Source organism: Solanum stenotomum, chromosome 3 (assembly GCF_019186545.1).
Source record: "Solanum stenotomum isolate F172 chromosome 3, ASM1918654v1, whole genome shotgun sequence".
Taxonomy (NCBI): Eukaryota; Viridiplantae; Streptophyta; class Magnoliopsida; order Solanales; family Solanaceae; genus Solanum; species Solanum stenotomum.
The window spans coordinates 10,613,104-10,634,709 of record NC_064284.1 but is presented as its reverse complement, the minus strand read 5'-3'; the positions used below and the strand labels follow the sequence as shown (position 1 = coordinate 10,634,709).

Sequence of the window (21,606 nt, the reverse complement as noted above, 5' to 3'; positions counted from 1 at the left end):
TTTACTTCTAGACGTCTTATAATAAAAAAGTGTTGACCTCTCGGTGTCTTATACATCTTCTTCAATCCTATTGAAGCAGCTATAATTTTTATAATTCTCCGATCCTATTGAAGAAGCTATAATTTTTTATAAAGAAAAGGAAACTAGGCTACTAAAGTACATTACTAATCAAATTATTTTAGATGCCATTTGCACTTTCATCCCTTATTTAGTGTTGGTCTTTAATTTGTATCCCTCATAACAAATAATATTTTTTTTCAGCATTTAAATTTATCATTTTGTATCGTAATATTCCACAAATTATGTGCATGCATGACTTCAGTTTTTATAGAACTTATGATGCACTACCATGCATAAGTTCCATGGTTAAAGGACAAAAATTAAAGATCGTTTGAAGGGCAAAAATTAAAGACCAACTCATTTGACGAGAAATGTGCAATTTTATGATATTTTTTTTATATTCAATATATCTCAATAAAATATTATGTTGACAAGAAAAAAAAAAGATGGAATGATCGATTATTTTTAAGGTTTTGATAATCCCTAATATTTTGTGAGTTATATATAATATCATATTAGTAGAGATAATTATACTCTTGCCTTAAAAAAATGGAATTTCCTTGGCCTAGCTGGGCTAATTTTTAAGTTAAATAAAATCTCTATCATTCTCCAATAAAAATCAAATTTATATTGCTTTCATGTCTAAATTATGCTCAAATTACATCTTTTTGTAATGCATGTATCTTCGTGGAAAATTTCATTATTAATTTATAAGTTGACTATATTCCTTTTCAATGTCCTCACGACTCCATAATATAATTGGTGCTCTTCACAAGTTGAAGAATATAATTTGTCGAACTTATAAATCAAATATCCATAACTAGTATCTAGCATTAAAAATAATAAAAGTTTCTAAATGTTAAACATCCGCCTACGTCAATTCGAATAAGAATACGTTCATATTTCGAATTGAACCTATTAACACGAAATACTTTGTGCATCATATTGTCCTGCTTTTTTTTCAAAGTTTGATTTGAAAATCAATAAATTTTCTTGTTCACATCATAACCTACTAAATTTAAGTGCATCGGCCATCAATAGTAAATATTTGCTCATTTTCATTTTATGTGTCACTTATTACTCTATTTTCTTAAAAATACTTTAATTTAAACTTCTCATATTACCATTACAATAAATTTTTATAATTAGATAAATATTATAATATATTTATTCAAGTCTACTTTTTCTTCAAATTACCTTCATATAAATTATGAATGTGAGGTGTTTGACAATTAGGATATGTACATACTAGAATATCTTATTTGTAGAGATAAAACGCTTACCTCACATCTATTGCTTTCATGCCTAAATCGTGATCATTTTTTTTTTTTTGTATAATCCGTGTAGTAACACTTATGAAAAAAATATTTCGTTTTTTAAAATTAATTATTTATTAATTCAAATTATACCACATAAATTAAGACGGAAGAATAACACATAATAATCTTATGTTGGCACTTAGGCAGGGTGGAACTAGAGAGAAAAAATGAGCACTTACTTGGCTGTATTTGCCAAATGTCTCCTTAAACGTTCCACAAGTGTGCTACTTCTTTAATATTCAAAAAAAGCAAATTTGAGGATTTAACTCCATTGACTATCCACACTTTTATTTTTTTTCATAAGCTTCCAGAGTTGACTAATAAAAAAAAATAAGAGATACAAAATCGAAAAAAAAGAAAAAATCGAAGAGTCTGTCGGTCACAATCAGTTAAGCCGATTCCCTCCGTTTATACGTTTCAGAATCAGAAATCACAACCACCTTCTTCCCCTTTTTTCCTTCTTTTCTCAACCTTCCTTTTTTCCTTTACACGATTCCTCACTCACCAAAACCTACGTAAAGTCCTCCATACTGCCTACCTGAAGGACAACAGAGTAATCAAAATTGTTACTGAATTGTGGATGTTAGTGTAGAAATTGGGAGATTTGATTCAATTGAAGAGCTAGGGTTCTGAAATTTGTGTCATTTCGATTCATTGAACGAAGAGAATGCACCAGGATTCAGTGTCGGAGCAGGAACCGGACGATTCTGAATCTGAGCCCGACTTCGTGGAGCTCGATCCTACTGGTCGTTATGGACGGGTCAGTTCTCACTATTTTACAGCTAATTTTAATAGAAAAATTGGAGATTTATCTGCTGGTGATAATATTGTTATATTTACTGGTAAACATGATAATTTTACTCTGCATTTGAGTTATGGAGTTGATTCTCTTTGTTTTATGCAGTACAAAGAGGTTCTGGGGAAAGGAGCATTTAAGAAAGTGTATCCTTTATCAAACACCTTTGCATGTGTTTACCATTTTTTTCTTATAATGTTTGTTGTGAAGTGCTGTATTGTCGATTCTTTGACTTACTAATGGGAAATAGATATCGAGCGTTTGATGAATTGGAAGGAATAGAAGTAGCTTGGAATCAGGTTAAAGTTGCTGATCTCTTGAGGAATGAAGTGGACTTGGAGCGTCTTTATTCTGAAGTTCATTTGCTTAAAACCCTCAAGCACAAGAATATCATCAAATTTTACAACTCTTGGGTTGACACAAAGACTGAGAATATCAACATCATAACTGAAATATTCACTTCTGGGAATTTAAGACAGTATGTGATATTTGTGTTTTCTTCTTCTTTTCTTCTGTCATTTGCTCAATGCCTCCTCCCTAGGTAAGGTCATATTATGAGCTGCTCATTGTGTACGATTATGCAGATACCGCAAAAAACATAAGAAGGTTGATTTGCGAGCACTCAAGAATTGGTCTCGGCAGATATTGGAGGGACTGTCATATCTACATGGTCACGACCCTCCAGTTATTCATCGAGATCTTAAGTGTGATAATCTTCTTGTCAATGGTAACCAAGGGGAGGTGAAAATTGGTGACTTGGGACTCGCAGCAATTCTTCGTAAGGCACATTCAGCTCATAGTGTCATTGGTAAGGTCTTAGTTCACTTTGCTAACTTTTGCATCTATCCAAGACTGTTATTGTTAGTGTTATTCAGATGGTCCTTTAATTTTACCAGTGCAATTCGATATTCAATCTCAGGTACTCCAGAATTCATGGCACCAGAGCTTTATGAGGAGGAATATAATGAGCTAGTAGATATCTATGCTTTTGGCATGTGCTTGCTGGAGCTGGTGACTTTTGAGTATCCATATGTTGAGTGTACGAATGCTGCCCAGATATATAAGAAAGTAACATCAGTAAGAATTCATGTCTTTTTTGCGCATCTATTATGTTCTCTGTTTCCTTGTGTCCTCAAACTTTACCACTGCATGCTTCACATAGTAGGAACAAAAACTGCATAAGTGGTTGTCCAGTTTCCAGCATTTTGATTCTTAAACTGCTGAGCTGAGAAACCAAAGGTGCCTAAGCATACATCAGTTAGGTTCAATTTGATTCTGCTCATTTTGTTTTTGTTTAAATTTGTTTGATAGTACAGTAAATTTGGTCAATTCTAAACTAGTTGGAATCACTAGTATGAATCCTTTTTATATTCCACTGTATTCTGATCCATTTCATTTGAACACTGTAACCAACTTTTCTTAAGGAACTTTTAGAAGTTTCTAAAATTAGAGATTCTCTAAATCTTGCACTTATCCCTACCCAGACCTAGTGTAGTGTAACAACAATAATTTTGATTTAATTTCAACTAGTTGATATTGCCTGTATGGATCTTTAATTCCATTATGCTATATTCTTTGATAAATTCACAGATCTTAAACTTAGCACAAGATACGGTAAATATAAGAGGATAACTTCTCGTGATATAGAAGAAGTGAAAATTATATTGCTTCAAATTGCACAAATTTTAGGTTTCATGTGAGGTACAAAAATAATAATGGAGGAGGGTCCAATCGATTACGTAAGATGAACCTTGAGAAAGAGATGGATAGTTGGGCTAGATTCCTCAGTATGGTGGTGATGGTGACAAGGCCTTGCAGCCTCGCTTACAGGGTGGCTAAGTCTAGACTGAGAAGACAGCGCCCAAAGATCTGTGGCTGAGGCATCTAGGCAGGGGGAGAGGACAATAGACTAAGACTTTGATACAAGAGAGCCTAAAAAACTGATGTTGGCCAAAGAAAATGATTGGAAGATGGGATTGAGAAAAATATCACCATCAGTTAAAAGAAAATTGCAAGAAAATCTTGGAAAAGAAATCTAAAAAGAAAATATAAAGAAAACTAAAAGAGAAGAAAGACGAAACAGAGTAAAGAGAAGACAGAAAAAAATACAGGAATTCTCGTAGAGATTCAATCGCTTAACCTTGACCTTGGGCCTTGGGGACAGTTACACAAGGCATCTGGATAATGCATCGATGGTAGTATTAGATGCCTCGCCATGGTGATGGTGACAAAGGCATTGCTGCCTCAGTTTACATGGTAGTTGAGATGAGGCTGAAGAAGAGAGAAAAAAGTTTGGTGGTTGAGGTAATGTTTATGAGGGGAAGAAGACATCAGTCTAAACCTTTGATAAAAGACAGCCATCAAAAGCGAATACATGAGCAGAGTAAAGGCTTGGAAAAAAGGGAAAGAGAAAGTGAAAAGAAATCTATTTCAAAAAAAGATAAAAGAATATATCTATGGAAGTCGTGGAAAAGATAACTCAGAGGAAAAATAGAGAGAACTGAAAAAGAAGAAAAAACCAGGTGAAAGGGAGTGAAAATACATATAGGAATTCATGGAGATACTCAATCCACCCTGACCTTAATTACTCTACACCAAGGCATCTGATATTTGCTTCTTCTGTGTTTTAATGATATATGAATCCATTGAGAGACTCATTAGTGGTGTTAACAGCTCGCTTGAGACGCTTAAATCTTGAATCTTGGTGATGTATAGGTTCAAGGGCTGATGCACATTATACCAAGCGATATCATCCGACCCACTTAGTTGGAAATATCTTTTGTGAAACTATTGACTAAAGTATGTTATCTTCAATTTTTAGTTTGTTTTTGTAAGTTGTATTCACTTGAGATTTTTCCTTCAGGATTCGTCATTGTCTACTTTAATCTCAGTTTGCCGTCAAAGACGGTTTGGTGTTGCCCCACACTGTGGGGGTGGTGATGGGTGTGTGAGTGGGTGTTACTCACTGCTCTTTGAGTCTTCGTGTTTTCTATTAATTTATTACTTTGTTTTTAATTTGTTGGAAGGGTGGTAACCAGAGGCAGATCCAAAATTTGAAAGTTCCACGTGCCACATCACTTTGAATCCTAATAAAGTAAAAAATGGTTTGTTTGATCGATTTTGGCCTTCAAATCAGATTATTCGTCTTCTCGATTTATCTCTATATTGCTTATTCAAATGCAATAGGCAATATAGGAATTGGCAAATGTTGCATTTACAGATTATCATGGACAACACATCATACTTTTTCCAATGAAATGAAGGGCAGTCTGTTGAAACTTTATGAATCTGCAGGCATACTGGAATTATGACTTCCATTTCTAATAGCTAATATGCTTAAGACAATATTTTATCCATCCTAGAAAACTACCTGAAAGCATTGTGATTGGACTACTTGAAGATAATTGTCATATTTCTCGTGATAATACCAATCCCAGCAGGGAATTCTCAAGGAATTTCAACTTTCTAGAGAAGTCTACAATTGTCAATTTTCCCCAAAAGAAACCGCTCTCCCTTGGGAATTTCTATCTTAGTGTCAATTTGATTATTTACCATTGAAGAATAAATAAATTCCTTAACTTGCTGTCATCAACTGTTTTATATAGACCCAAGCCCATTTGAGATCAAATTCTCTCTCTTTGGTAGAATATTCTAGTCTCTTTAACAAAGAGATAAAATATCCAGTAACTATGTATGTAATTCAATTATATTTGTTTGAATGATGTACCCTGCTGTGTCATAAACATTTTGCTATTTGTATTTGTCAAAATAAATATAAAATTTAACCAGTATGTTGAATCGGTCAAGACTTCTCTGATTGTTTTAATAAATACATCTTACCATTTAGTTTGTTTATCCAGAAACATGTGTTTTTTCCATTTGTAGACATGTAATAAATTAGAAATGATTTAGATATAAATAATCATAAGTAAGACAAAATGTTGAATGTGCTTAAACATAGTTGGAACCCAAAGCAATACTACTTTTTTTTTTTTTCATTTTTACAACGAGGGTGTCCAGGCCAGCTTGCACCAACCTCGACTATTCCACAGGTACCTATTACCTCTCACAAGCACAAATATCGTGAAACTCGGTTTAGGCGGAATGAGAAGAAATACCTAGTGTTTTTCGCCTTTGAGCCAAAGCCTTCAGCCCATAAGTAATTAGAGATTGAGCAAGTCAAATGATAGAGCGACAGATGTGGGCATAACTATAAGGTTGGTACTGAAAAGAAGGAAAATATTCTCTTGTACTAGACCAGAAAAGCCAAAAGAACATTTATAAAGAACGCTTGGGCTGTGTTGGGAATGACTATTTTTTTTTCTTTTCCTTGTGATGGGCACTTTCAGTGCTTAGCTCAGGTTACCCTACTCCCTCCATCTGGCTCTCACTTTCATCTCAAAATACTGTCCACTTTCCTTAAGTAAAATATTGTTTCTTAACCTTCATAGCATTTTGATAATTTATTACTTCAAAGGGATAAGCGACCTCCTTATAAAATCTCAAACTTATCACTGATTGTTGGGCCTACTTTCTCTCTGAAACACTAAATTTCTACTGTACTTTAAAAAAATTACCACTTAAAATAAAGGGTTAGAGGGAAGTAATTCGTTTTATATATGTGATTATGGCTCAAAGAAAAGCCAGGAAGCTTACTCATTGATTTTCATTGTTTGGCAGCTAAAATATACGAAAGGCAATATGTTAGTGTACTTTTTTATTCTTTATTTTTACTTTTTGGGATGCTATTGGTAGTGGTCCTACATTGATGATTTCATTCTGAGTGTTAGTTGACAACATTAATTCTTCTATGACTGTAATTTTGATATATATGGATTGATCGAAGGATATATATGTTCCTTGGAGTTGTTTTTATTGACATTTGATTTCTTGGATCAATTTTTCGATTTTTTATGCTAAAATATTATACCTACCATCTTTGAAGGGAATTAGGCCTGCATCATTGGCAAAAGTAAAGAATCCTGGAGTTAAAGCATTTATAGATAAATGTATAGCAAAAGCTTCTGAGCGTCTGTCTGCTAAGGAACTATTGATGGACCCCTTTCTCCAGTCAGATGATGATTCTGGAAGCATATCTAGATCCTTGAGTTCCCACCCCATACATGCAGGTAACTATATAATTTCAGCTACACATATATATGTCTGGAGCATGTTGACACTTCTGTGATCTTGCAGATAAGAGTGATGATGATAGTGGAAGAAGTCCTCAGGACCATGTGCCTGAAGGAAGCAGAGATTTCACAGTACAGGGCCAAAGAAAGGACCTAAACACAATTTTTCTCAAACTGCGAATAACTGACTCTACAGGTTATGCCATGTTCCTTATTTCTCCACCAAACTAAGATGATTCACTTCTATTATTCTATAGCTTGACATTTGCCCTGTATCTCAGGTCATATTAGGAATATTCACTTCCCCTTTGATATTGAAGTTGATACAGCAAATGCTGTTGCTAGTGAAATGGTTGAAGAGTTGGACCTGACAGATCAAGACGTCTCTGCTATTGCTTATATGATTGATTCAGAAATCCGGTCATATATCCCAGATTGGGCACCAAAACAATGTTCTAGCAATGACATCACGGATGAAGTTGCTCCTTCTGAGAGCAGTGAAGCTCGTGAAGTTGCTCCTTCTGAGAGCAGTACCTCTGGTGCTTGTGATGATGTTTCCCCTTCAACAATGAACTCCACTCTTTCTGGCAGTCTTATGTTGGAAAGACTTCCTTCAGGTCGTAAGTACTGGTCTGATTCACCAAAAACAACCAGTAGTGCGAGCTCTCCACTCAGACTGGGTCCTTCAAACCTGTCACAGGCAGATTCACCAATTCCCAAAAGTAGTTGGACTGAAGAAAACGGGCAATCACCTATCAGCCATAAAGAGGGAAGCAGCTCAGGTGATGGTGCCTTTGAGCATGAAGAGAGTGAAACTGAAAATCATATTGATGAAGAGGCTGGCGTGATTCCAGAATCAAACTCAAGTGATAATAAACAATCTGCTGATTTAACTTCCGAGACTGAGCATCATTCATCAGGGGAAAGAAAAACTCATAGCAGCAACAAATGTTCAGATGACATTGGAGATATTGTGGAGAAACTTGAGACGCTGGTAGATGAGCAGCGTAAGGAGCTTGATGCGCTCAGAGAGAAACATGACTTGGTTATCTCAGATGTTATAAGCAAACTTCCTCCTGAGATACGCAGTGGAGTGCTTGCTATGTGTGGTCACAAACTATCTCCCAATAGTCTACGAAACGAGAGAGGCTGCTCCAGTACAAACTCTGAAGGCCCAAGATCCTCTTTGAAAATGTAAGTGTTACTGTCTTATTATTTGCTATTAAACTGTGGATACAACTAAGGTTGTTCTTTGATTATGCCAATCATGTTACTTTTGATTGACTGTTACTACCAATCATGTTACTTATCCTTAAAGGTTTCAAGATATTCCAGAATGCTGAAAAACTTTAGAGTTACTGGCAATGGTTACATGCAAAATTCAGTAGCTGGAAGTGTTTTGAATGGACCAAGTTTTAGACGCTGTTTCAACGTCAAGGGAAACATCAGTTCAGGATTGGGAATTGCCGTAATTTTGAAAGAGGAAGCGGGAGAGTGATGTGTCATTGAGCAGTGCTCACCTAATTAGCCTTAGGTGAGTTTATTGTTGGACAACATATTCAATTTTATGTTGCCATTATGACATACACGACGAGTGATCACTTAGTCCTTCGGAAGATCTTGTTGACTGACCAGCTGAAACGGATTTAAAATCTCGTATTCATGAATGAGATGCCACAATAGGTCGTGAAGTGTATACTTGTATATATTTACATTTGTAATTAGCAAATATTAATTGGTTTGAAATCACGCCTCTTGAGATATATATAACCTTCACATGTCTTTTAATTTTATCAATCATGTTCTATAAACCCGTAAAGAAGTACATTCATTGTGAGAAGATCATTGCTTGCTATTCACCCTTTTATTTTACAGGATATATAGTCTTTTGAATGAAGAAGTAATTTGCTTTTCCTCCTTGAAATAAATGACAATTAGACACAGGTTTAAAGATATTTTGCGGTTAAAAGGAAAAAAGAAACGGGTGATAAAATTGCATATAACTAACGGCAATTTTTGTGTACATCAAATATTGGAAAGTCTCAAATTAGAGTACCTGAAGTAGAAACGTGGCACAAAGAGAGACTCTAATGAGTGAATCACTTTCAATCATTTTCTTGAGTTTTAACCACATAAATGGCCCTCACCTTCAAGACATTACTGATGCAAAAATCACCAAAACTTATGTCATTTCTGTACTATATTGCCTAATCGTTCGACCAAGAAAATTGCAAATAGCATCTGCACCAAATTTATTGTGGTCAATGAAAACTAAATGGATCATAATCATCTTGTTTATTCAAGGCCAAAGCTTATCCACTTGAAATTATTTGACATATAGATACAAGTGAGGTAGAATATAGATTTCCTCTTTTAACTAATATCTCAATAATTCTAAGTCATTAGCAACCAACCGTTTCATGTATACTAAATAAATTAAAAATTGAGCATATATAAGTGTCATTGGATTTCATGAGTGTTATCCAATAGGTAGAAAAAAAAACCCCTTCAAAATGAGTACTATATGAGAGGCCCTATTTTTTTCCTATCAAGGATATAACACTGTTATCCCCTTGTCTTCTCATTCCTCCCCCAATTTCTTCCTCACTCTTATCCTTCTCCGCCATGGCTTCAATTTCAGCAGCGTCTGCCACCGCCACTTCTTCTACTAAGCTCCTAAACCCTTCTAATCCCCTTCTTCCTTCCGCTACTAAACCATCCAAGCTTATCCTATCCTCTTCATTTACCCCCAACTTTTCTACCCTTTTCCTCCACTCACCCGCCGCTACTTCTCCCACCACCCACCACCAACGCCGCTTCACTGTCCGTGCTGCCCGTGGCAAATTCGAGAGGAAGAAACCCCATGTCAATATTGGTACTATTGGCCATGTTGACCATGGAAAGACTACCCTTACTGCTGCTTTAACCATGGCTCTTGCTTCTATGGGTAATTCCGCTCCCAAGAAGTATGATGAAATTGATGCCGCCCCAGAAGAGCGTGCTCGTGGGATTACTATTAATACGGCTACGGTTGAGTACGAAACTGAAAATCGACACTATGCCCACGTGGACTGCCCCGGTCATGCTGATTATGTCAAGAATATGATTACTGGTGCTGCCCAGATGGATGGAGCTATTCTTGTTGTTTCCGGTGCTGATGGCCCAATGCCACAGACCAAAGAACATATCTTGCTTGCTAAACAAGTGGGTGTCCCTAATATGGTGGTGTTTTTGAACAAGCAAGATCAGGTTGATGATGAAGAGCTTCTTGAGCTTGTTGAGTTGGAGGTAAGAGAGCTTTTGTCTAGTTATGAGTTCCCTGGTGATGATATTCCTATTGTTTCTGGCTCTGCTCTTTTGGCTTTAGAGGCTTTAATGGCAAATCCTAGTATTAAGAGAGGTGAAAATGAATGGGTTGATAAGATTTTTACATTAATGGACAATGTTGATAATTATATTCCTATTCCCCAAAGACAAACTGAGTTGCCTTTTTTGATGGCTATTGAAGATGTGTTTTCAATCACTGGTAGAGGTACAGTGGCAACAGGGAGGGTAGAGAGAGGGACTGTTAGGGTTGGGGAGACCGTTGATATTGTAGGATTAAGGGACACCAGGTCTACTACCGTGACTGGGGTTGAAATGTTTCAGAAGATTTTGGATGAAGCAATGGCTGGAGATAATGTGGGATTGTTGTTGAGAGGTATTCAGAAGATTGATATTCAGAGAGGAATGGTGTTGGCAAAACCTGGAACAATCACTCCTCACACCAAGTTTGAAGCTCTTGTGTATGTCCTGAAAAAGGAGGAGGGTGGCAGGCATTCCCCATTCTTTTCGGGGTACAGACCTCAGTTTTACATGAGGACCACTGATGTGACTGGGAAGGTTACTTCCATTACCACTGATAAAGGAGATGAATCTAAGATGGTCATGCCTGGTGATCGCGTGAACTTGGTGGTTGAGCTCATTATGCCTGTGGCTTGTGAGCAAGGGATGAGATTTGCCATCAGGGAAGGAGGAAAGACTGTTGGAGCTGGTGTCATTCAGAAAATTCTTGAGTGATCAACGAGCAGCAGCGCATTTCCATTCAAAATGGTCCGGTCCTTGTCATGCAATATTTTTAATCCCTTGTCATATATGCAACGTTTTGGTTACTTCTTTTCTTTTAGATCATAGGTTAGTTGGAGAAATCTTGTTATAAGTCAATGCTAGTGCACCTTTGCGAGTTTGCTTCAATTTTTGTTTGTTTGTTTGAAAAGAAGGAGAACATTTTGTATCTTGTGTACGTTTAGTTTCCCTCAGGAAAAATTCATACTTTTGATTGAAACTCGACTGAAACATGCCAATGAAATTAGGTGCATTTGATATTTGTTTTGACGAATCGATGCTGTTAGGTAACACCCAAAAAAAGAAAGCTGAGATATTTTATTTTAACAACACATGTTTAGAAACTAGAATTGATGGACGTGAGATTCCCGTGTAAGTAGTATGTAGTAGAACCTCATTAGAACTTGTTTAGTGATGCTTAATTGTTATTGTCAATTGTGGCTTATAATCCCCGAGTATAACTATCTGAGAATGGTCAGTTGGTTCTATGTTGGAACTTGTCAGTCCTTGGTCTTATGTGTTTTGATGAGCTATGAAGAAATTACCCTACAAAAAATGTCATTTACCTATTGCTTATTAACCTCAAAATGAGATGGTCTGTTGTGTCATCCTTCATGCGTGTTCCTGTAATAATGCTCAAAACACTGGCTGTCATTTTTCATGCGTGGTGCTGTAATTGTCTTCAAAGATGTTCTCGCTGGCTATTATTACTAGCATGCATGTTTTACTAGGCTGAGCTAATGAATGACTGTTTTATGCCTCTGGATTTGACAGTATTGTTTGTCTTCTGGACAAATAATGGATCTTGATTCCAACCTCTAATGTTGAGTTGATCTCTTGTAAGATCTGTTGAAAATGAACGTCATAGCATGTAATTTGCTATATAAAGTTTGATATTTACTGTTTTAAGTGGTGTGAGTCAAGCTGTTGAGCAGAGCTTTTTCCTATGGGCCCCTATCAACTGCATCTTTGCAGCCCTTTTGTTTTGAATCAAACATGCACAACTCCTGTTGTAACGACTCATGAATGATAGAGCAACATTTCTTCAAATATTTTTGGTCTGATGTCATTCATGATGGCAAATCATGTTAACTCCACATTTTTCTTCCGTTTCCCTGATACACCACTTGTATGTCACCCGAGTTATGCCATTATTGCAAGCACAACTATTATCACTGAGGGTGCAATCAGTTTCTTTTTGCCGTCTCAAGCATAACTATTATTGCTGAACTACAAAATAGAGGGATAGGATTACTTGCAAGACCTTTGTCTTTGTGCATGAAATTTTTATAGTTAACTTGCTTAGGTAAGTTTCATGGATCTGCACTTTCCTCGAACATCTTTCATTTACTTACTTAGAATGGTATTTATTTCTCAATGCAATGGTACCATTTGGGCAAGGAAAGATGAAACAAAGAATCAAGGAGCATTATGTCTGTATTCAGCTAGAAAATGATGTTGGCTGAATGCATGTGCGCGATCAATACCATTAATCTCATTACTTTTCACTGTTGGAAACATTGTTTTTCAAAGAGCTAGTTACTATGGGATGCTACTGAATTTTGGTGAGTGATGCTGGAAAATCTAGGCTTGAAAAAAATATGTAACATAATGAGAATAGAGTGTGCATAAATATTTCAAAGGACAAAAGCCCGTTATATTTCTATGGGCCTTCGGTGTCCACTGTTTGGTGCTTGTCAGTTTTACTTGCCATTGAGGCATCCATGGTGACGGGGTTATATTTTCTGCTGAATAATCTGGTTCGTATTTGTTTTACACTAGATGTGTGGAAACTAGTTTGAGATTGAGGTGTGTTCGATTGATTGATACATCTAGTTGCCTGTTGATGATCATAGTGATGGTGTGTATACTGTTGGAGTACTTCTTTTTGTTCTACTATAGGATACGATCTTTAGTGAATTAGTGATTCAATGGTTTTTCTCTTGTCCAATTATTTCGAAATTCAGTTAGACCAAGCTGGATTTTGGTATCATTGAATGTATCTTTTACTGTAAACCTTGGTCTCCTGGTAACCATTTACCTTGAGTTATGCTTGACAACATATGTACCACCAGCAACTAGTGGGGTTTCTTGGTAGGTGCTGTTCCCAGAATGTAGTTGACTCTCATCGCAAGAAACCATTAACAGAGTAAAGAGTTCTTGTTTGGAGAAGCTTTATTAGATATGGTTAGAATATAGCTGTGTTGATGAGTTAATCAAAACTGAAAGGGATTTTCCTATCTGGTGTTTGTGTTTAGGTTGCACCAAAGGTGACCTGTATGCTGATGTAATTAGATAAGCGCTCTTGAAGGAGAAAAGTTCAGTAAAACTGAAACGTACAGTATGGAGTGAAAGGGCAATGGAGAACCAGGAGTGTACCCCATATGCTGGTGGGAGGTAGCACGTATCCCATATAATTAGGCAAGGAGCACACAAGCTGACCTAGACACCACGATTATTTAAAAAAATGTAGGTGGAGTCTTTTGGTAGACCAACATGCTTGTTTCTTGGCTATGCGTCTATTGAGAGTAGTACCTCATTTGCAAAAATCTACCTCGAATTTTAATGATATGTGAAATTTAAGCACCTTCAAAAATTGGAAAACTGATAAAAGAAATGATGATCAAGTTTAGTCTCTCTGCTACACAGCTTTAAACAAATGAACTTATGTACATTTTCCTATACATATCGATGACTACATTCAGGAAGAAATTGTTTCAAAGAGAATAATGTTGAAGATAGTTTGGCCTTCTAAAATTATCATGGTGATTTATGAGTTGCAAGGGATTTTGAATGTCAAATTCTGATACTTTGCATTTAGATAAAGAGAAATGTTAATGTGTATGTTGAATCTAGTTTATCAACTTCTGTTAAGCAGTCAATGAAGAATTTATAGAACAAACATTTTAGGAAAGGAAAATAAATTACTCCATAATCCCTACTATCTTAACTTCACCAAAGTACCAATACACTTGAAAATTCTCAATTTGCACTTACATTGTTTGGATACAAATACTATGCAGTGCATATGTGTTCATGTAAACAGTTTCTAGCCATGAATGAAATTATTAGATAATTCGAGACTTTAGCAAGTACTGGAATACATATAGCACCTATAAATATGTTCCCGTGAACCATTATTCTCATACATATGTTCTAAAAAGCTGTTCTCTTGGTTGGGTTGATCCTCCGTCTGGTCATGAACATCTTAGAAGATAGTTGAAGCAATAAGCTCTTGAAGAAACGCAGCTCTTTGCCTTTTCTCTTCATACTGTTCTTCCAGGGCGGGATCACATACTGGCATTTTGCTGCTGCATAAGAAAATAGATTTCTGTCATCCTACTAGCAATACCATGATTGAATTGCACTGTCAGTTTCCTCTTGAAACTCGCTCATGCTCCAGTTGCTCTTTTGTGTGTGTGTGTGTGTTGGGGGTGGGGGTGGGGGGATTATTGTCTAGCTATATAATTAGACTAATTTACATCCATAATCTGGACGCGTCAGTTATTGATAAATCTAGAGTCTCCTGCATGTTCAAAGTAAGCAATAGTTTGCCACAACAATGATACCTCAGGATGGTCCATTTTGGCATCAGTCAACATTTAATTCAAAGGGCTGAGGGTAGAATTCACAGGACATATCAAGCCATGATACCTTTATTTCATATGTTTAATGTGTTCATCACTGCCTTTTCATCACTGTCTTCTTGTATGCCAAAGACGATAAGTCCAAACTTCAACATGATGGGGTACTAAACATGATACACCAGAAAGAAGCTGAATCTACGTTGAATGGCATACATTGGTTTCTCAAGAAGTTGACTTGCTTTGGGTCGAGAAAGAAGGAAAGAACACCACCTACATAGATTCTCTGTTCATTCCAGTGACAACTAATACAGAAAGGTACACTTTTTTAGTAGGAATTGCAAGTTTGCTTACATTTTATTTCACATTTAGCACTAATAACTCCAGTTTGTTTTATGTTAAACTTTCAGAAAAGCTGAATAATTATATGTTTGCATATAAAATAAATTTTCCTCAACAGTTACCTTTCTACATCAGGAGTGGCAGCAACACTGCCAAGAGAGTTATCTTGTGGACCGTCTTTAGGATCAGAAGGAGCCACACTACATAGAAATGGCAGCAGAAGGGGATCAGGAGCAGGTTCTGGCACATTGTAACGACCAACCCCTAAATTTGTGCAGAAGAACGAATTTACTTCGTGGGGGTCCTTGCCACTTATTGCTGTTGTATTATTCCAGAAGCCTGACTTCAGGTACTTTCTCTTCCTCTGCAAAAAAATAAATAGGTAGGAAGAGTTTGCTTACTACTAGATGCTAATAATCGAAAACTTGTGTACTTCTCACTTCTCAGTGAACTAAGCTTACCTTGACTGATTGTGCATGCTGTACCATAAAATGGCCCAGAGGATCTTTACCTAATGTTGCAGCACATATGGGACAAACCTGTTCAAGAAAAACAACAGATCATTGTTCATTCCCATTTGACACAACACATGTTTTAATAATGTAACATAAGAAACCATTAACATCAGCTGTCTGCATTACCGCGTTTTTAAAGTCAAAGCAATGCTCTTCTTGCAAATGGTTGCAAAGCATCTGGACTTCAATTTCAACATAACAGAAAGGGCAGGGGAACCAGGCTCTTACATCCTCTTCTCCTTCAGTATTATCCACATTTGAGAGACTATCTGCTTGATTTTCAAAAGATACCATCATGTGCTTTGCACTTTAGGAAGTAAATTATGTAAGGAAATGACATAAATAAGTGGAATAGCAAGTCATCCACCCCATGGTTATTTGTATTTTTTCCAAGTCAAAAAAGTTGAATGGCAAATGAATCCAACCATATAGTAGATGTTGGAAGTCTGACTCATTTTTTTTTCATTTAAAAATTATCCCTCTATTCATGAAATCATACAAAAGACAGTCAAGAAAAGAAGATGAAAAGCAAGGAGTTAAGCATCTGAAATAAAGAATCTTTATGGTCCTAACCTCATTCACCACACAAAATTCAAAATACTCAAAAGATTACTAGACTCTGTACTAAAAACCTCCCCTTAGACAGGGGACTTAAATAAAAGCCTTCAAGAAATTTTAACTAACAGAAACAATAAGGCAAGAAGTTCAAGAAAATTTCATAAGACAAAAACAAGTGATGCAATATGATAAATAAATACCATAATTGCTGAGCCTGTTTGTTTGTACAGCAGAGAGATTATGCCTTGCTGAATTTATTCTTGCAGCCCAAAAGTCCACATCCATTTTTCCAAATTTCTCTCTTTTTCTTGAATTTATCAAAGTTGTATTAGTCAGCTTCTTCTTGTAATTGAAGCAAAGAATATAGAGGTTTTCAGATTTTGTTGAATAAGATACCTAAATCAAACAAACAAAATAACAACAGATGGTTTCCAAGATTTAAGATGAAAGAAGTGTGGCTGCTTTTGTTAAGCTTCTAAGAACAAAGATGATGGGATATTGTGTTGTGCTATTTTGTATTTTAGTGTTGGAAAAGTTTATACTCAAAAAGAAAGGTAGGGTGTGGGGTGGGGTGGGGTCAGTTATTTTGGTAAAGCTTTTCTGATACACAAAAGCTAGATAATATATTCTTGACACGTGTCCCCTATCCAGGGTAAATTTTTACTGACAAATTTCTCACTGTTAAACTGAACTAGGAAACCTAGTTAAGACAGCAGCCAGCAAGTCTAGTACTCCATAAGAATTCTACAAAAATACCAAGAATAATACTACAGCCGTTTCATTTTATATGAGTTATTTTTATATGGTATGAAGAAAAAAAAAGGATATTTAAAATTGTGATATAAATAAATGAAAAATATTTGTATGACTATATATTATTTTTTTAAGGGCAAAATAGATATTTTAAAAATTAATTATTAATATTTAATATAGAAATATGTTATTTTTTAAAAAATTAACTAAAAAAGAAAGTGAATCATATAATATAAATTGAGAGTAACATTTATAGTCTAGGTATACTTTGTATAACAAATGTATAATAAATATTCCATTATTCAGTACTTAATAATTATATAGTGTTTTTTATTGTAGGCTTTGTTGAGTTGCCGTGTAATGTAAAATTTCATTCACACAAATGTAATTATTGACTCACAAATAGTAGGAGCAATAACCAATCTAAATTGAGAGAAAAAGACAAATATGTTAGTGGTGGAATTGACCTATAATCCTATTAGTAGTATCAGTATATGCTTTAATCTAATTATTTGAGTTAGATTTTGTTTAAGGAATTTTTCGTAGCTTAATTAATTGACTATTTAAATTTTCGCCTTTTTGATGAAGATTCAGTTAATAAAAACTTTAGGGTTTTAAAATATTTTTCATTCCGTCAAAATGGTAAATTCCAAAAACAAATTTTGTTTAAATAAAAAAGTTGCTTACTTAATACTGAAGCATATGTTCAATGGAGTATTAGTATATAGTTCATTTTATTTATATTATTTTGCATATTTGACCCCGGCAAACTTTTCAATTAAGTTTCCTCGCAATCTAAAAGTATTTTGAAAAGATGCAAAGAAAGGCCAAGAAACGTCCAAAGGTCAATCTGATTTAGGGTGACAAAATTAGCATGATTTTGCTAATCTGTTAAAGTTTGAGCAGGTTAATAATTCATTTATTTATTAATTTAAGCCATCTTGATCCATTCAATATGTCCATTTATGAATTAGACTAACTTAATAAAATAAGTAATTCAATTTAACCAATGAAAAACCTTAAATAATTTTTTTTGCTCGAATAAGTCGTAAAATATAGTTATGGAATTTTTCTTTTAGATAATTAAGTAACTAATAAATAAAGAAATTAAAATTATGTAAGAATTGGATAGGTTGGACATTCATATTGATCAACCCGGCCAAACAACAATTACATGTTTATTTACTAGCTCAAACTTATTTTAATTCACGCAAATTCACCTCAACATTTCGGATTAACATCCTTTAAATACAATAATTAAGTAGCTATTGTAAATATAAAAAGCTTAATTAATAATGAAATAAATAACGTAGTATACCTAAACCTTAAAAGGTTGGTGACTCAAATAATACTAGTTAGGTAAATATGGTGGTAACAAAAAGGGGAAGTAATTAATAAGAGAGTTGGCCTAAAACTACTTTATTGTCAAAGATAGCGACTAAGTGATTATTGTCCCTTAAATAATTAACATTAGGACGGTGTAAAGTACCCACATGACCAAACAATCACACAAAACATTCATTATATAATTCCTTTAATTTCTTTTCTGCTTCTTTTGGTGGGATTAGGACATTAGGTGTGTGAAAAAAAAACTATTGAGTATACAAATGTTTTGTTCCTATTTATTTTTTCTCCAAAGTATACCTTTTTTATTTTGGAAGTATTAGTGGCAAAGGAGTTGAATAAAAATAGATTTGCATTCTCTGAAAAAATGACATAAATAGTCTCTTAACTATAGAAATAGGTCTAAAATGATTCATTAACTATACACTTATCGGAATTAGTCCTTTAATTATTCAAAAACTTATCAGCTTTGGTCCCTTAACTATAAACTTACTGGTTTTAGTCCCTTAACGATAAACTTACCGATTTTAGTCCTTTAAGTATTAAAAAACTTATCAGGTTTGGTCTTTGTCCATTTTTTAATACAAATAACTTCACTTAATATTAATGGAATCCATGCCTCGAGAAATTAAATCCTTTAGCAACTTTTTCTGTTGTTTCTCTCTCTCCGCTACTTTTTCTTCAAAATAACCTTATACGAAGAACCTTAACCTCAACGATTTAAAATAAAATTCACGAGGAAAGAAAATATAAGTCATATTTTTATTCAATAGAGGATAAAATGAAGCATATTATTGCTACTAATGACTTTAATATGCTAAACTTTATTATAAAAAAAATATTATTACCCGTTAAATCCAAAGTTTATACTCCAACGACTTCATTGAACAAAATTTGAAATTTATAAAATAGTAGATTTGCAATTTTTAAAAAAAAATATATCAATTTCATTATTTTATTCATTTTATTTTACGTAAATAAATTTGAGTAAATTAAATAAAGTCCGCATTGACTATCATATTCAAGTCATTAACAACAATTATATGCTTAATTTTATCCTCTATTAAATAAAATTAGGATTTATATCTTCTTTCCCTGTTAATTTTATTTTTGAATCGTTGACGTTATTGTTCTTTTCACAAGAGTAGTTTGAAGAAAAAAGGGTGGGGATAGAGAAACAACTTAAAAAATGGGTTAAAGATTTAATTTTACAAAGATTTTCGTTAATATAAACCTAAACTATTTGTATTAAAAAAATGGACAACGACTAAACCTGATAAATTTTTTAATACTTAATGGACTAAAATTGGTAAGTTTATAGTTAAGGGACTAAAACCGATAAGTATATAGTTAAGGGATCAAAGCTGACAAATTTTTGAATAGTTAAAGGACTAAATCTATTAAGTGTATAGTTAAAGAATTATTTTAGACCTACTCTTTAGTTAAGGGACTATTTATGTCATTTTCTCGCATTCTCTTTATCTATTCAAATTAGTCTTCCAGTGTTGTATGTGTATATATGCGGTTGATCCAAACATAATTTCAATGTTAATAAAGCATATTTTTTTGCGTAAAGAATGATACATTGAAGCAAAAGTTTTTATTATTTCAGTTAGTATTTCGAAATAATTTCATTTCAATTTTATTTTTTAAAAAAGGCAGAAGCATTACCAATTGTATCACTGTGTGATAGAGTAATCCAAATAACCTTTTATGAATAAAAAACAAACGTACTTATGCCGCAATATGAAATGAGAATAATGAAAAACAAAATATTCTCAAATGAAACAAAATATAATTTGTTGATAGTAATTGGATTATTTAAGTCATGGGCCTAGTCTAGCCGGAAATGGTTTTCGGGCCATATTGAAGAATTTGGGCCAAAATGGTAAGATCTGTTCAAATAAAAGCCCATCACACAGCACAAGTTAGAACTTAGAACATGAGGTAGTGTTTCAAATTGGATTACCTTTATAAATGATAATAAATGAGAATTTCCACAAATAACCACTATAATAAATTAAACTTAATTGTGCCCCATAGCTGTAGTTTGCATATTTATGAGTTATAGTTATAGTTAAGTTGTCTTGTTTGTATAATTTACAGGCGAGTTTATATAATTCACAAGTGAGTTTGTAAAGGAATTGAATAAATGCATTAGTGTACATTAGTGAAGTTAGTTACAAGCTGTTACATTATACATTGCAATGTCAGCAGTGTGAGTAGAATAGTTTGTTAGAAAAGTTAATTATACACTGTAGCAGTCAGTTAGGTAGTAGCTATTCAAGTCGGTTACAATAGGATTGTATATATATATCCTTGTATTGCATTTGTGATTAATCAACACACATAATTCTTTTCATTCCTCTCAATGTTGCTCTCATCCATGGATCTTGCATTGATCCAGAATTATCAAACTTAACAGAGTTTGTATAATTCGCAAGTACGTACGTTTGTATAATTAAGCTATTTTTGTAAGAAGCATATGTGGCGCGACCTCTATTTATCTTTTAGTTTATTGTTGGAATACACAAATATCACCGAGTGTTAGCTAAGCTTCCGTGGTTTGAATATAAGAGCAAACCTAGCCCATTTTAACAATAACGAAGACATATTTGACTTCAACTATTAATAAATGACAAATCTATATCATTTCACACAGTTCAACAGGAAATTTTGCCCTTTAGGCCCATCTATCTAGGGTTTACAAACTATTGCCGTGTGATAGTGGACCTTGAGACTATTACATCGAGTAAATGATTATGTTAGTGTTTTTCTTTTTTCCAACAAATTAAAGTGGTCAAATATATACTTTAATCAAGTGAGAACATATCTCATTATTAAGCAAAAAACAAAGGGATTAATGATTGCAAATGAGAAAAAAAAGAGTATGTTTTGTAGCATGACGTTTCGAATAGCAATAGGTGAAGCTGTTGTCTCAGGTTTTCTAGGCAAATTACTATTCTTCCAGCTAACTAATATCAACTACAGTTAAAAGATACTCCTAAGAAAACAGTAATAATAAAACCAATCATGAAAGTTTATAATCAATAATGTTCCAATATTAATGTGTAAGATTGATGTCAATGTAGTTGAATT

General features: G+C 34.3%; 3 protein-coding genes across 12 annotated transcripts; 2 read left to right on the top strand and 1 right to left on the bottom strand.

Moving 5' to 3' along the window:
* The first annotated feature begins 1,663 nt into the window (after positions 1-1,663).
* On the top strand, positions 1,664-9,164 carry LOC125859372 (probable serine/threonine-protein kinase WNK3). Of its 4 annotated transcripts, XM_049539109.1 has the most exons (9): positions 1,719-2,139; positions 2,284-2,321; positions 2,426-2,653; positions 2,760-2,983; positions 3,095-3,252; positions 7,121-7,304; positions 7,372-7,503; positions 7,589-8,501; positions 8,634-9,164. In XM_049539109.1, the coding sequence occupies exons 1-9, from the start codon at positions 2,047-2,049 to the stop codon at positions 8,803-8,805; spliced, it is 2,142 nt and encodes a 713-aa protein (XP_049395066.1). In that variant the 5' UTR covers positions 1,719-2,046; the 3' UTR covers positions 8,806-9,164. The 4 variants fall into 4 exon arrangements, with proteins under 4 accessions (XP_049395064.1, XP_049395065.1, XP_049395067.1 ...); XM_049539107.1 differs by having other exon boundaries at positions 1,664-2,139; positions 2,760-3,252; XM_049539108.1 differs by having other exon boundaries at positions 1,717-2,139; positions 2,760-3,252; positions 8,643-9,164.
* Positions 9,165-9,800: 636 nt separating this feature from the next.
* On the top strand, positions 9,801-11,613 carry LOC125857781 (elongation factor Tu, chloroplastic). The gene has a single exon (XM_049537423.1). The coding sequence runs from the start codon at positions 9,933-9,935 to the stop codon at positions 11,364-11,366; it is 1,434 nt and encodes a 477-aa protein (XP_049393380.1). The 5' UTR covers positions 9,801-9,932; the 3' UTR covers positions 11,367-11,613.
* A 2,707-nt stretch (positions 11,614-14,320) lies between these two features.
* Positions 14,321-16,915, bottom strand: LOC125860234 (protein DEHYDRATION-INDUCED 19 homolog 5-like). Of its 7 annotated transcripts, none has more exons than XR_007445833.1 (6): positions 16,611-16,915; positions 15,979-16,121; positions 15,799-15,876; positions 15,460-15,701; positions 15,066-15,300; positions 14,536-14,722 (listed from the first exon to the last, which is right to left on the bottom strand). XR_007445833.1 is itself a non-coding variant. In XM_049540159.1 (5 exons), exons 1-5 carry the CDS (start codon positions 16,693-16,695, stop codon positions 14,620-14,622), a joined length of 651 nt encoding a protein of 216 aa, XP_049396116.1. In that variant the 5' UTR covers positions 16,696-16,915; the 3' UTR covers positions 14,321-14,619. The 7 variants fall into 7 exon arrangements, 4 of the variants coding, with proteins under 4 accessions (XP_049396116.1, XP_049396117.1, XP_049396115.1 ...); XR_007445831.1 differs by having other exon boundaries at positions 15,979-16,124; positions 16,611-16,911; XR_007445832.1 differs by having other exon boundaries at positions 14,591-14,719; positions 15,979-16,124; positions 16,611-16,912.
* Between the last annotated feature and the right edge of the window lie 4,691 nt (positions 16,916-21,606).